This window comes from Plecotus auritus (genome assembly GCF_963455305.1).
Source record: "Plecotus auritus genome assembly, chromosome: 4".
Taxonomy (NCBI): Eukaryota; Metazoa; Chordata; class Mammalia; order Chiroptera; family Vespertilionidae; genus Plecotus; species Plecotus auritus.
Window position 1 is genome coordinate 9,227,930 of NC_137775.1, and position 14,130 is coordinate 9,242,059.

The window sequence follows — 14,130 nt, forward strand, 5'->3', positions numbered from 1 at the left end:
GGGCAGTTGGGGGGAACCCAGGCCTACAGGGAAGGGCAGTTTGGTGACCAGGCCTGCAGGGGAGGGCAGTTAGGGGCAATCAGGAAGGCAGGCAGGTGAGCAGTTGGGAGCCAGCAGTCCTGGATTGTGAGAGGAATGTCCAACTGCCTGTTTAGGCCCGATCCTACCAGGACATCCTTTGAGGGCTCCCAGATTGGAGAGCGTGCAGGCTGGGCTGAGGGACACACAGCCCCGTGCACGAATTTCGTGCACCAGGCCTCTAGTTTTATACATAACTGAGTATCCAAACTGAATTTAAAACATAACTAATTACCTAATAATTCTGGACTAATTGTGATGATGACAATACTACAATGAAATTGAACTTATTAGATGAAGTACATAAGGCCAAAATTGAGTGTACTCTTACTTTTAATTTTTTATATTTCAATTACAGTTGGCATATAATGTTATATTAGTTTCAGGTGTACACCATAGTGATCAGACATTTTATAAATCTACTCTTTATTACCCATAATAACAAACTTTTATGGAGGATTTACTGCAAGCTAAGTATAATACTGAAAGCTATACATTAATTCTTATTAGGTAGGTGTTTATACATGCTATAATAACCCTCATTTGATAAATTCAAAACAGGGATCTGGAGAGATTAAGTTTCTTGTGCAAGGTCACACACACGCATCTCTAGCCAGAGCTAAAATTTGAACCCAGGTGGTCTGAGTCCTAAAGCTAAAGTCAACCACAATGCTCCACTGTATATGAATAATAACTAGAGGCCCAGTGCATGAAATTCGTGCGCAGGGCGGGGTCCATCAGCCCAGCCTGCACCCTCTCCAATCAGGGACCCCTTGGGGGATGTCTGACTGCCGGTTTAGTCCCTGTGGGATCGGGCCTAAACCAGCAGTCAAACATCACTCTCACAATCTGGGACCACTGGCTCCTAACCACTCGCCTGCCTGCCTGCCTGATCTCCCCTAACTGCCTCTGCTTACTGGCCTGATCGCTCCCTAACTGGTCCCCTGCCGGCCTGGTCGCCCCCTAACTGCCCCCCTGCCAGCCTGCTTGCCCCCTAATTGCCCCCCTGCCAGCCTGGTCTCCCCCTAACTACCTCCCTGCCAGCCTGGTCACTCCCTAACTTCCCCTCTGCTGGCCTGGCCACCCCCTAACTGTCCAGAAGGAAGTCGGACATCCGGAAGATGTCCGGTCGACCGGGTCTAATTAGCACATTACCCTTTTATTAGTATAGATACCTAACATCTGTGTACCAATATGTAATGATCCAAATATAACTCATGTCTTTGCTTCTCAGAATAGCCTGGTGAGGCAGTTGGTGTTTTCACACAGGTATGTATTCTATGAGATGGGAGCCATAAAGAGAGGGAAATAAATCTAGGGTGGGTAGGACTTCACTTGTCAACAAGACATATCCTCAACAAACTAGCCAGAAGTTGAAACCACGAAGTATAAAGGGCCAGCTGGCGAACTTGAGCTTGCTTGATCCCTGAGAGCACTGATATCAGCAAGGTTAAAACGGGTGGGTGAGCTGAGACAGCGGGAATCACTAGGCCAACTCTAACCCTAGGTCTCTTGAGGGAACAAAGGGACTTGGTCATCTTTTTACATGAATGGCCTCTTTCCATCATTAGGTAGCCTGCACTTTGTGGTCAGCCAGTGACCACATTTAACCTGTCTCTCCAACACCTTCACGTGGCAAATGCTCAAGAAAGGTACTTTCTAAATGATTTAGGTGAAGTTTGGACTTGGCCTGGCATTTGTTAAGTAAAATTTTCTAAATAACACGGCTAAAATGTTAATACAAAAGAAATGTGATAATAACTGGTCTTTCAAAGCAAGCTTTTAAAGATCTAAACACTGAAGGATAATTGTATATGTTTCTCATAAATTTTTATTTGTTCAGTCAGCCTTAAACTAAAGCACATGTTGCCTCTAGGTGTAACCAGAACATTTATCCACATATAACTCCATGCTTTACCTTAGGATTTCTCTTAGGGCTGGAGTATATTTCTGTGATTTCCAAAAAGTCTGGCCACAAGTGTGTTGGATAAGTTTTAAGCAAACATCACCAGACTGGTTTTTGTGCTATTTATTCAGGAACCTGTCCAAATTCACACTATCTTTTTAGCTTCTTTCTTTCTCTGTGCCACAATGTAGAAATTAGCAAGTTTCCCCAGCTCCTGGGACTCAAATCTTAGGCATGACTATGACATTTCTAATAACAGAAAGCTTAGTTATCTTCTCAAAGTCAGATCTCAACAAACTTTTTTTTTAATTCTTTCTTTTATATGGCTAAATAATTTATAATGATATTATAGCCATCTGCTCATATCACTATTAACATCAAACTACTTTTTGTGACACTCCCCCCCTCAGAAGAGATTCCTTTTCCATGCTAATTAATGCAGAGAATAGATTTATAGTTGCCCATTCCAACAGGTGTTTGCAGTTGCTAGCTGCTCTACAAATTTGGCTGGAAATATAAGTATAATAACTGCTGAGGTTGTTTCTTATATCCAGAAACTACCTTTAACTTTAGATTCTGATCTTTCCATAAGTAATCTGAACTTGTATCATAAAACATAATTTTTTAAACATATCAACCTTATACAATACTCTGATGAGACAAGTTTGAATTAAAAAAAAAAAACACATAAAATTTAAGATTTGAAAGATGCTTTTGAGACCACTGAATCCTAAACCCATATTTTTCAGATGTGAAAAGACAGTTCACAAAAATTGAGTCCTCTGGCCAAGGGCCCTTGGAAGAGCCAGACTCATACACTTGACCGTTAGCCAGGATTCCTTCAACCTGACAAAGTTACCTTTTTTTTTAATACCAGAATAGTCTAAACCACTGGTTGGCAAACTCATTAGTCAACAGAGCCAACTATCAACAGTACAACAATTGAAATTTCTTTTGAGAGCCAAATTTTTTAAACTTAAACTTCTTCTAAAGCCACTTCTTCAAAATAGACTCGCCCAGGCCATGGTATTTTGTGGAAGAGCCACACTCAAGGGGCCAAAGAGCCGCATGTGGCTCGCGAGCCGCAGTTTGCCGACCACTGGTCTAAATAATTAAAAGAGAAAACAGGCTTTACAACATTATTGAAATTATTATCTAAAGATAGTGAAAACCTTTGGCCTGAAGAGGAAAAAACTGTTTTTTTTAATATTAAATATTAAGCAATATAAAGTAATTAAATATTCAGCAATTCTTTTTAAACTATCCATCACCCTTTTCATATAAATGTTTTTTGGTACTTCTGCTGAGTAACTAAGCCAAGTGTGTTGCTTCGTGTTTTTGTTAAATAGTCATATTTTGTGTCCACAGTAATTGTTCCTAAGTCATAATTTGGGTCTATGTGATATGAATATCTTATTTGTGCATGTTGCTATCTTTCGTGATGATCTAAATCACTGAGGTCATACAATACAATGAAAAGAGCACCGAACCAAGAGTTAGGAGTCTTGGCTTCTTGTCCGAGCTGCTAACTAGCTGCATAAGTTGGACAAGAACAATGAGCTGAAAAACAAAGAGGTGGACAAGGTGACCTTTACGTTCTTTTCGGCTCTAGACACCATTTATTATCCCAACCACAATCATTGAAACAAAAATTAAATACATGAGAATTCATAAAGTCTCAGGATTACAGAATCCAAAAGCCACAATTCATTCATACAATTACTGCCAGCAAAGTTCTGCCTTTGTTGTTGTTGTTGTTAATCCTCAATCGAGGATATTTTTCCAATGACTTTTAGAGAGAGTGGAAGGGACGGGGAGAGACAGACAGAAACATTGATGTGAGAGAGACACCTCAACTGGTTGCCTCCTGCACATGCCCCGACCAGGGCCAGGGATGGAGCCTGCAACCAAGGTGCGTGCCCTAGACTGGAACTGAACCTGGAACCCTTCAGTCCTAGGCCCAAGGCCCTATCCACTGAGCCTCACCGGCAAAAGCAAATTCTGCATTTTTTTAAAGTTCTATCCACAGAAATGGTCTTTACGCCATTTCAAGAACAATTTACTTTCGCAAAAGCAAATGATAGGAACAAGAAAGACCCGTTCTGAAATGTTTGCCAGGCCTTAAGAAACTGTCATCATTCAATGTGAGACATGGTCATCCTTGGGAAAGTAAGTGGACAAGAACAATGAGCTGAAAAACAGAGGCAGACAAGAACCAAAGTGACCTCTCCATAAGCAATCCAATTACTTCAGTATGAAAAATTAAATCAGAATTCTAACTACAACAAATAAAAATAAGTTCATGATCAGCAATGTCTGTTGGTTAGTTTTGTATATGCAGTGAACGTAACGTAGCCTTACAGTTGATTGTGTTTTAATCTGCATTCGTAAGCCATTGCAATATACACGTGCATACACAAAACCCACATCTGGATAGCTCAGTGAAACCCAGCATCTCTGAAACCAGCCTGTATTTTTCCAGAAGTACTGGCCCACATCTCTTCCTGGGTTTTCCCGCCTTATTGTGTCCACTCATCATATACATGAGAGAGGCATGAAAATAAAAACACATATTTGTATTCAGCACGCCAACAAAAGCTGTCGGAATGCTACATAGAAGATTCCTACACTGACAGGGACAAGAGTAAATGAAGCCAGAGGTCCCTTCTACATGTAAGAGCCCCTGGCACTCTGTCTATAAACGTTTTAGTCCAAAATCTGAAAAGCAGAGATTTCAGGTTGTGATAGATTATAAAAATGGCCCCAATTTTCCAGCCTTTGCCACCTGACTCTGAAGCCCCCTCTCACACAGACTGAGAACTCAGCCAGTGGGCCTGTTTTGGCCCATTGTCTATCACCAGATGATGTGAGCGAGGGCGTCTTTCAAATGGGCTTGTGATTCGGGGCTTGGTCTCTTAGTGCCTCTGCCATTATCCTGGGAACATGCCTGGACTAGTCTGCTGGATGAGAGGTATGAGAAGCCAAACCCAGTCATCCCAGCCGCTCTGGCTGAACCAGCCAGCTGACCTCAGACATGTGAGCAAGCCCGCCAATCTCAGCAGCCTCCTCGCTGATCCCCGGACATATGAATAATATCCTTACTGTTGTACACCATTAAGATTTTGAGGTGAGGCTCTGTTATGCAGGGAAAGCTAACTGCTATACAAGTTTTAACTCCCAAGCACATATTTTGCCTTAATCAGAACAGGACTCATGATTCTCAACCTATTATTCATAGTGTAGCACTTATAGTGTACTTTCACTCTTGCTCCCTCATTCTGTTAGTTCATGCCACATCTGGTACTGACTGCCTGTTACACGCAGGCACTGATCTAAGGGCTTGCAGTACATCACTGAACAAAATGTGGGAGCATGCTTTATTTGTGTGTAAACTCCCATCTGGAGCTTACAGACATCAATCGATAAACATAGTCTAAAAGTTAACGATAGAATGTTTTGGAGGGTGGAAATGCAATAGAAAAAATAAAGAAGCAGAGAAGGGTTGAGAGATTGAGAGTGCTGTGGGATGTGTGGATGAAACAAATTGCACTATTAAAAGGGATTGTCGGAGTAAGGCTCATTGGTAGGCATCCTAACAGATAAAATAATGTCTTCGTGTAAGTAAATCAGGCACTCTAGCAAACCCTTAGGGCACTTCAATGAATTTATTCAGCCTTGCCATTAAGTTGGGGGTAGGTATGTGGTTCTTTCTTTTATCTGAAACTAAAGATTTGATGTCATGGGTAGAGATTCAATATTTTTATTGATGTTTAGAAAAAATTAATTTCTGTGTTTAAGCTGCCCAGATGATAGACCTAGTGGACTAAAATGGTAGCAAACTAATACAGATAGATATTTTACAGATACAAAATACATGTACAATTATATGTATAGACACACAGACTGGCTTTGTGCAGTTAAATTATCTAGAGTTCTATTTAAAAACAGTGGGAAGACTTTTATTATGTCTTTGCATATTAAAATTTTTGTTAAATTAAAAATGAGTATTCATAATTTATACTTATGCAGCCAGACTGTATCAGGGTATTAATTAGGAAAAAACAGAATTTTTTATGAAGTGGGGTCAATGTATGAGTACCCTGGAAGAAAAAATGTTTTGGACATATTCACACTTTGATTATTTCAGCTTTCAGAGAGAATCGACCAGACTGGGCTTAATCTACCTACTAGCACCAAAGAATATTCAACCTGGACCCCACTGTTTCAAATTAAACTTTTTACGAGTAGCTGTTATATTCCTGTCACTTATCAAGTTACTTTAAAAAGCTGTTTGTGAGTTTAATTAAGCCTGACTAATTCTCCAGCCATACAAAGAAAGATGAATTCCTTAAATGTTTAATCCATTTATGACTCAAAGTATCGTTTTCTTAATGGGGCTGTTAAATTCTTGAGATTAATTACCCTTTAAATTCAAGCTGCTTTCTCAGACATTCAAGACATATAGTCACACCTCACCCAAGACATGACTTCAACATTTCATCTGTTCCTCAAGAGAACTGGTTGCAGATGCTGTATTCACAACCTCAACCTGGCAGGTTTCTGACAATGGAACTCAAGAATCTTTGTTGGTAAGTTTCTTAACAATCAGGCACACCTTCTTCCTGATTTCCACCCTTGGTTTTTGTTCTCCTTCCAAGTAATAATGGGCTAACGGTTAGCTGCCCTCTATCTGCATAGTCACTATTCTTTTTCATTGCAACTTTGTTGTCCTTAACTCATCCCAAGTATTGTCTCCTTCAGAGAGCTTTTCCCCATTGTGATCAGCAGGGAGCCCGTCATCCATCCGCCACCCTTGGTATCATCCTGAAACACTAAATGCACCCATGACTTTAATTTACAAACTTCCTATTTGTTCTTTCCCTGTATTTTGAAGGCTATGCAAGACTAGAAGCACTGTTCTTCAAGACTAGATTCCTAAAATGCAAAGTCAATCAGCGCTGGATTCCTGTTAAAAAAATAAATAAATAAAAAGCACTGGAAGATTGGAGACCGGAGGGGACAGAAAACCACACATACACAACACCCACAGCCACAAGCACACAGGTGCAGATTCTGAGGGCCTTGTGTTTGGTCAGTGCTCAGTACTCATTTCAAGGCTCCCAACTCTAGGTGCTGAGGTTATGGGAGTTGGTGAATGACTCAACTTCTAAAGGAAAAAGCTGCCTTTTGATTGAAACTCAAATTCCCTAAGACATGTTAAGATTATAAATTAGCTATTTAGCTTTCACATTTACAAGTCTCAGTTTACGAAAAGTTTATTCTCCAATATAATTTTCTAGCATTAGCGATATAAACAGTATGGAAAGAATCTTTCTAGAATAACTCCCTGAGCAGTCTTTCTTTCCTTCTACCACCACCTCCCATACACCTTTCTTTAAAATATTAATTATTTACATTTAAACTATAAAACACAAAATGGTCTTATTAAACACAGCATTTCCAGTTCCGTTTCCTATTTTTTAAATAAAATGTATTATAGAAATACTTTTGTTGCAAAGAAAAATAAGAATAGGGAAAAAAAACGTATTAAAAGAGAAAACACTAAACTCCCGTGGTTATTGGAATAGAAAGAGCCAGCACGGGGTGGCAGACACAGACATCCACTGGGAGGGGCACCCTGCGTCGAAGGTACCTACCACCTTTCATCATGCCGACTTCGTAGCACTTGCGTAGTCGGCAGGCCTGACAGCTCTTCCTCCTGTTTTTATCAATTGTGCATTGGTTGGTAGCCGGACACATGTAGTCATTATGTCCTAGTAAAAGCAAGAGGACAGAATTAATATTTTTTTCAGGAAACATAGCCAGTCAGAATCTACAAGTGAAGCTGTCTGGAGGATGTTTTCATATCACTTGCTTGGCCTTACTATGTTGTTAGCTCAGTCCATTATCCTTTTTCAGTCCTTTTGTGTTAAAAAACAAACAAACAAACAAACAAACAAAAAAAACAAAACCCAAAAACCTCCTAGACTTAATTTCTGCCTCAGCCAAGTACTTGGGGAGTTCTTTGGGCAAATCACCGTCAGGTCACACAGCTTATATTTGGGGGCATGATGTTTTACATACACTCACAAGGTTAGATAGTTTCAGCAGATAGTCTTTTTTTTGTTTTTTGTTTTTGTTTTTGTTTTTAGTTTAGTTTAGTTTTTTTGACCAGGTCCACTAGATTAAATTATTATTAAAATAAAACTTAGAACTTTCAGAGAGTTTCAAAGTGGCATTCTTAAACACAACTTAAAGAATCTTTAAGTAGGTATTCAAATGCAGCCTGGACACCTAAATTCAAGTTGGGGTGGTGAGCTGGGTGTTGGCAAAGTTCAGTCCTTCAGTTGGAAAGTTAGTCCATCACTTACTATTAGGAGGACACTGAACAAGCCAGTAACCATGTCCAGGTCTCCTTTTCCTTCTCTTTAACCTACAGAAAAGAATGGTACCCACCACATAACATTATTCTAAGAATTCAATGTCAGAACACATAACACAGTGTCCCAGATATAGTGAGAACTCAATAAATACTATTTTTGTTATTACTATTACTTTATTATTAATCTCTTACTTTTCTCTCTTGGTTTTTGAATCTCTCTTGCTCAAATGCTTCTTTCTCATTGGCTTTTATCACATGCAAGTCTGTCCCACAAAAAGGTCTCCCTCGATCCCACATCACTGTCGAACTTCCATATTATATTCTGCCCCTCATTGGCAGTTCAAATCCTCAGAGATGTCTACACTCCAGGAATCCTGTTTCCTCCCCTCTCCTGCACAGCTCAACCCATGCCAATCTGTGTTCCACTTTAGTTGGCCCATGAAAGCAGCTTCTCTGATATCACCAATGACTGTCATTGCTTACTTAAAAAGATATTTTCAGTCAACATTATACTTGATCAGAAGCATCAAATGGTTCCTCCCTTCCTCCTGAAACATGATTTTTTCTTGTCCTTTGGCTTCCATCACAAAAAAAACAAACAAAAAAACAAAACAAAACAAAAAAAAACACAACTCTCCCAGAGTTTCTCTGCCCCTCAGGCTGTGGCTTCCCATGTTGTTTGCAGATTCACCACCCAACGTGAAGCCAAACTTGCACACGGCTCAGTGTCAGGCCCTCTTCTCCTTTTACTACTTAATATTCTCCCATGAAATAATCTCTCCCACACCTATGGTTTCCACCGTCATTAAAGGCAGATGACTCACCAGTATATGCTCCCAGTCCAGCCCTCTTTTGGGAGCTCTGGGTGCATTATCTAATTGCCTACATGAAGTTTCTGTTCCAAAATTTAGAAATCACTTCTATTTCTTTATCCATCAAAACAAATCTGGTGTATAGCATGCAGAATATTAAACTTCACAAATGACTAAACACTGGCATGTTTTTACAAAGAAGTCCATTTATATAAGTCTAAATCCTTATACCTCTTGGGACATATCCTGAATTTAGAGTAAGCAGATGATAGGTTACTATTTTTAAATGTGTTTCCCATTTGAAAAAAAAAGGGAGGGGGATATATATTCCACCCTCTAATTGAGTCTCTCCTTAAGTCTCTATTTTCCTGTTTACAAAGGGCAACATGTAGTGAAATGTTTGAACCACAGAACTCTTTGTTCTTTATTCAGCATAAGGGTCCGACCCAATTAGAAGAGAGTGGACTGCGGACTTTATAAGAAGTGTTTGTCTCATAAAACTTGGTTCTCCATCTTCAGATATATGATAAAAGTCATTGTATAAACAGGCACCTGATCAGGTTAACATCTCATTCTTCAAATGCTTACCAGGAACCAGTCAACTACAGCAGGGTTATAAACTTGTAACTTTAGTAAGAGACCACATACTGCCTCAAATATCCAGGCATTTGATTATCCTTATCAAGAGGGCCAAATTGAGGGAATAATAAAACCAGAAACAAATTTACATGGGCAGATGTCAACACTAAGCAGAAAGTGTATTCTTCTGACACCTCAAAGAAACTTAGTGTTTGGTCTCCGATGGTGTTGTATGCAGTACATGTTGATTTACATAAACTCTAAGAAAATGAATTTATATTAAGTTTCAGAAGAAAATAGTTAATAATCACTTGAACCAAAATTTACTTTGATTCACTCTCTCTCCCAAAGCCAGCTGTTTTGCAAGCCAGAAGATCAGAGAACTAAATTGGGTCCCAGGCCTGCTGGCTATAGGACCACATGGAATTCCCAAGCTAATATAAATTCTCTGGATTTGTGCAACTGAATTCATCCCTTAACAAAATGAACAACAGAATCATGTTCCTAATATAAACTTCTTGTGACAAAGCTAAGTTTTCTCCTGCCTGAACCACAATAAAATTTAGAATTTATAAATTGGCAACAAGAAAAATTAATAGCTACATATTGACATATACCATTAAAACAAAGTCTTCTTACTCAAACACCATTAACAACTATTTGTAAGTCTTCAACTTACATCAGAAGAAGGAAAACAACAAACATCTTTGTTTCCTAATGAGCATAACTCGGTAGAGGTATGTTATTAAAGCAATTGATTTAAGTGGGTTCAAGAAGAAACTTCTTTTTAAAATTCATTATTTGGTTTCGTGAAAACAATGCATGAGAAAATCCTTCACTGGAAATGGAATTAATTTTTTAAAAAGCAAAGGTATTAATGAAACATATAGCGCTTTTACTGAAGAGACTGAAGAACTCTGGGTGCCTGGGACCAGGTTGGCCCAAAAGTTCCTTTCGCAGAGGCCTGGATGAAGCATAAAAGCTGGGAGTCAAGATGTGAGGTTCAGGTGAAGTTTTGGAGAAATCATCACTATTTTCTCATCCACCAAAAATTAAATATTGAAAGCCTTTGGGCCAGTGTAGGGCTTGAATAATAGGAAGTGGAGAGCAAAGAGAGTGAAACATGCAGGAAGCTTGAAGGGTAGGGAGAGAAGACCTCTGGGAGCAGAAATTAGCAGGTAACCCACAGCTCCTGGGGCAATGGCTCTTTCCCAAGCTTCCCTGGGATTCCTTCTCTTGACTTTATGTCCCTCCTTTTCTTCTTTTCCTCTTTCAGTAGCAGCTGTTTTGCATTGTTATCATCCCAGAGGAATTCTACATTGTTAGTTACAAAAATAAGCAATGACCCATATTCAGAGATTCAAAAGAACTATGAAAAACAGCAAATTAAAACTAACAGGTGAGGATGTGGAGAAAAGGGAACACTTGTGCACTACTGGTGGGGATGCCATCTGATGCTGCAACCCTTATTTTTTAAAATGAGCTCAATAAAGGGAGGCATAGTACTCTGGGGGATTACGGAGGTATGCATCAAAATGAAGGAGACTTTCATGAGGTTAGACCAAAAGCCAAGTATGAAAACTAGTAAAAGGTTTTGCACCATCTATACTAATAAAAGGGTAATATGCTAATTAGACTGGGTCGACTGGACATCTTCCAGATGTCCGACTTCCTTCTGGACAAAGCCATGGTGGCAGGGGCCGAGGCAGAGGCAGTTAGGGGTGATCAGGCCATCAGGGAAGCAAGCAGTTAGGGGCAATCAGGCCAGCAAGGGATCAGTTAGATGGCAATCAGTCCAGCAGGGGAGTGGTTAGGGGCAATCAGGCCAGCAGGCAGAGGCAGTTAGGGGCTATCAGTTAGGCAGAGGCAGTTAGGGGTGATCAGGCAGGCAGGCAGGCGAGCGGTTAGGAGCCAGCAGTCCCGGATTGTGAGAGGGATGTCCGACTACCGGGGCGGGGGAGAGATGTCCCACAGGGATTGGGCCTAAACCGTCAGTCAGACATCCCCCGAGGGGTCCCAGATTGGAGAGGGTGCAGGCCGGGCTGAGGGACACATCCCCTGCATGAATTTTGTGCACCGGGCCTCTAGTTAGGGAATAAACACTTGCCATTTCTTAAAGCACATATGAGCATATAGCTAACTGTTCAGATTTTTAAGGCATGGAAATGAAAATGAATTCTCAAATTAAAGATAAATTAACTCTCCAATGTTTAAGCACCCACAAATCAAATAAAAGCCAATTTAACTTAATCTATGTAAAAGCTTCATTGGAAGTTTCCAACAAAAATATTTTTTTTTCAGAGTCCTATTCTTTTATACCTGCTTGGCTACTTTCACAGTCTCTTATTAAGGGTTCTCATTGAATATTTGCATAAAATTAAGTCCTGTTTGAGTTCAAAGTATGCAGGAGCTATATGCAAATAGTTTAAGGTGCCAAAAAAGATGTCAAAATCTGTATTTCTTTCTGCTTTTAAGTATCAATACGTATGTATATGGTGTATAAAATGCAGCTTTAGGTTGAATATGAAATCACAGGACCCTACACAAATTTGCTCAAAAGGAAATCAGTGACTCTTTAGTTTGATTGGGAAAAGGTTATATTTTTCTTTAGGTATTGAGGTCTAGAAAACATGTCAAAACATAGTTTTGAGCCTCAGCAGTGAGATATTAATGAGGATCTGCTCATGAACTTTCAAAGCACTGGTCTATAAACTACTAACCACCCCGACCTGAGTAGGAGCTCCCAGCAGACGTTATGCTCACTTCCTGTCTGGGAGGCAAGTGCATGAGAGAGGCTGACCAACATTCTCTCTGCTAAGAAAACCGACCCTGTTGGCTACTAAATGTATTGTGTTATGTGTGGATTCTTTCATTTAATCCAGCAATTTTCTGAGGAAGAAATTATATTAATCTCCATCTTACAGATGCAAAACTATGATAAAAGCTATAAGCCCTGTCCAAAGCCACGCAGCAAGCAAGTGGCAGAGAAGGGTTTTGAAGCAAGGTCTCCCTCATTGCAGCGGTCAAACTCTTATGCATCCTAACAACCTTCATATATGGAAGGCCCAACTTGCCCAAAGGGAACTGTTACCTTCTTTCCAGAGGCAATAATTGTCTACAATTGCTTGTCCACTGAGTATTCTGCTTTTTAAGAAGCCCGTGCATAAGGAAGTGAAAAGTGAAGAATTAATAGAGCCAATGTCATTGTTTTCTATCTAGCATATCTGTAAGATAAATACTGTGTAAGGCCAAATCAATATTGAATTCTGTGGGCAATCAATGTTGACTTAGATCACAGGGATGAAACGGAAGGTCCAACTCTCTTGGACATGATTGTACGGAGGAACAGAAGTCTTGCTCTCCCTTGCACGCTGAGAAACAAGTTGGCTTCCTGCACAAGCTCCATCTAATCCAACCCCCAATTTATGAGGGATGCTTTATCTTGGTCATGCCATACATGTTTATTTACCATGGTCCAAGGGAAGAGTGTTATGGGAGTTGTCTGGAAAAACGGAAGAACTGGTCCAAACAGTAATGTTGTTGGGATCCAATAGCAAAAAGGAAAGGAAGACTCGTAGGGAATCTGTTGTAGAAATGAGAGTTCAAAAGATTTTTTAATGAAAATGGGAGTGTATTATTTTCATTAAAAATGAAGGATTAAAAGTATTCAAAGTTAAGCCAACAACAAAAAAATTCATACCAAAATATGCACTAATCATCTCCGAGTAGTAGTAAAGTAGGCAAGGCAGAGAGAAGATGTGAAAAAGCTTGAAATAGCTTTGCCAGATTTTAAGGACTAGAGGAGGAGGAGGAAGTCAAAGATTCTGGTGGTTTGTGCCAGGGTATCTTAAAAATTGTTCTTAATATTCATCAGAAAAAGGATCTGATTTGAGAGGGGTGGAAAGAAGAGGTGGAACAATTTTAAGCATGCTGTGTTGGGGATTTTAGTAGCATGCCAACAAACAAGTACCCCGTAGGCTATTCTGAAGCGTGGGAGTCATGTCAAAATGAAGTTGGAGATCATATGATCCAGAAATTCCACTTTTGGCTATATGCCCAAAAGAATTAAAGGCAGAGGCTCCAACAGATATCTGTACACCCATGTACATCACTCCACTATTCACTATAGTCAACAAGATAGATGATAACATGTGGTACATACATCAAATGGAATTTTATTCAGCCTTAAAAAGAAATCAAATTCTGACACATGCTAAAACTTAGATGAACTTTAAGATATTATCCTAAGTAAAATAAGTCAGACACAAAAGGACAAATACCACATGTTCTACTTATATGAAATATCAAGAGTGGCCAAATTCATAGAGGAAGAGAGTAGAATAGCAGTTACCGAGAGGTGTGGGGAAGAGGAA

The 14,130-nt window shown here is 39.7% G+C and overlaps 1 protein-coding gene across 3 annotated transcripts in view; it reads right to left on the reverse strand.

Moving 5' to 3' along the window:
* Positions 1-14,130, reverse strand: part of ESR1 (estrogen receptor 1) — a gene marked incomplete at its 5' end in the record, with an annotated part of 210,033 nt that overhangs the window by 138,381 nt on the left and 57,522 nt on the right. For 2 of the 3 annotated variants that reach the window (XM_080663604.1, XM_080663606.1), the window contains one exon: positions 7,642-7,758. In XM_080663604.1, the coding sequence (XP_080519730.1) occupies positions 7,642-7,758 (117 nt within the window). The remainder of the gene's footprint in view (positions 1-7,641; positions 7,759-14,130) is intronic. The other variant, XM_080663605.1, reaches the window with a different exon arrangement.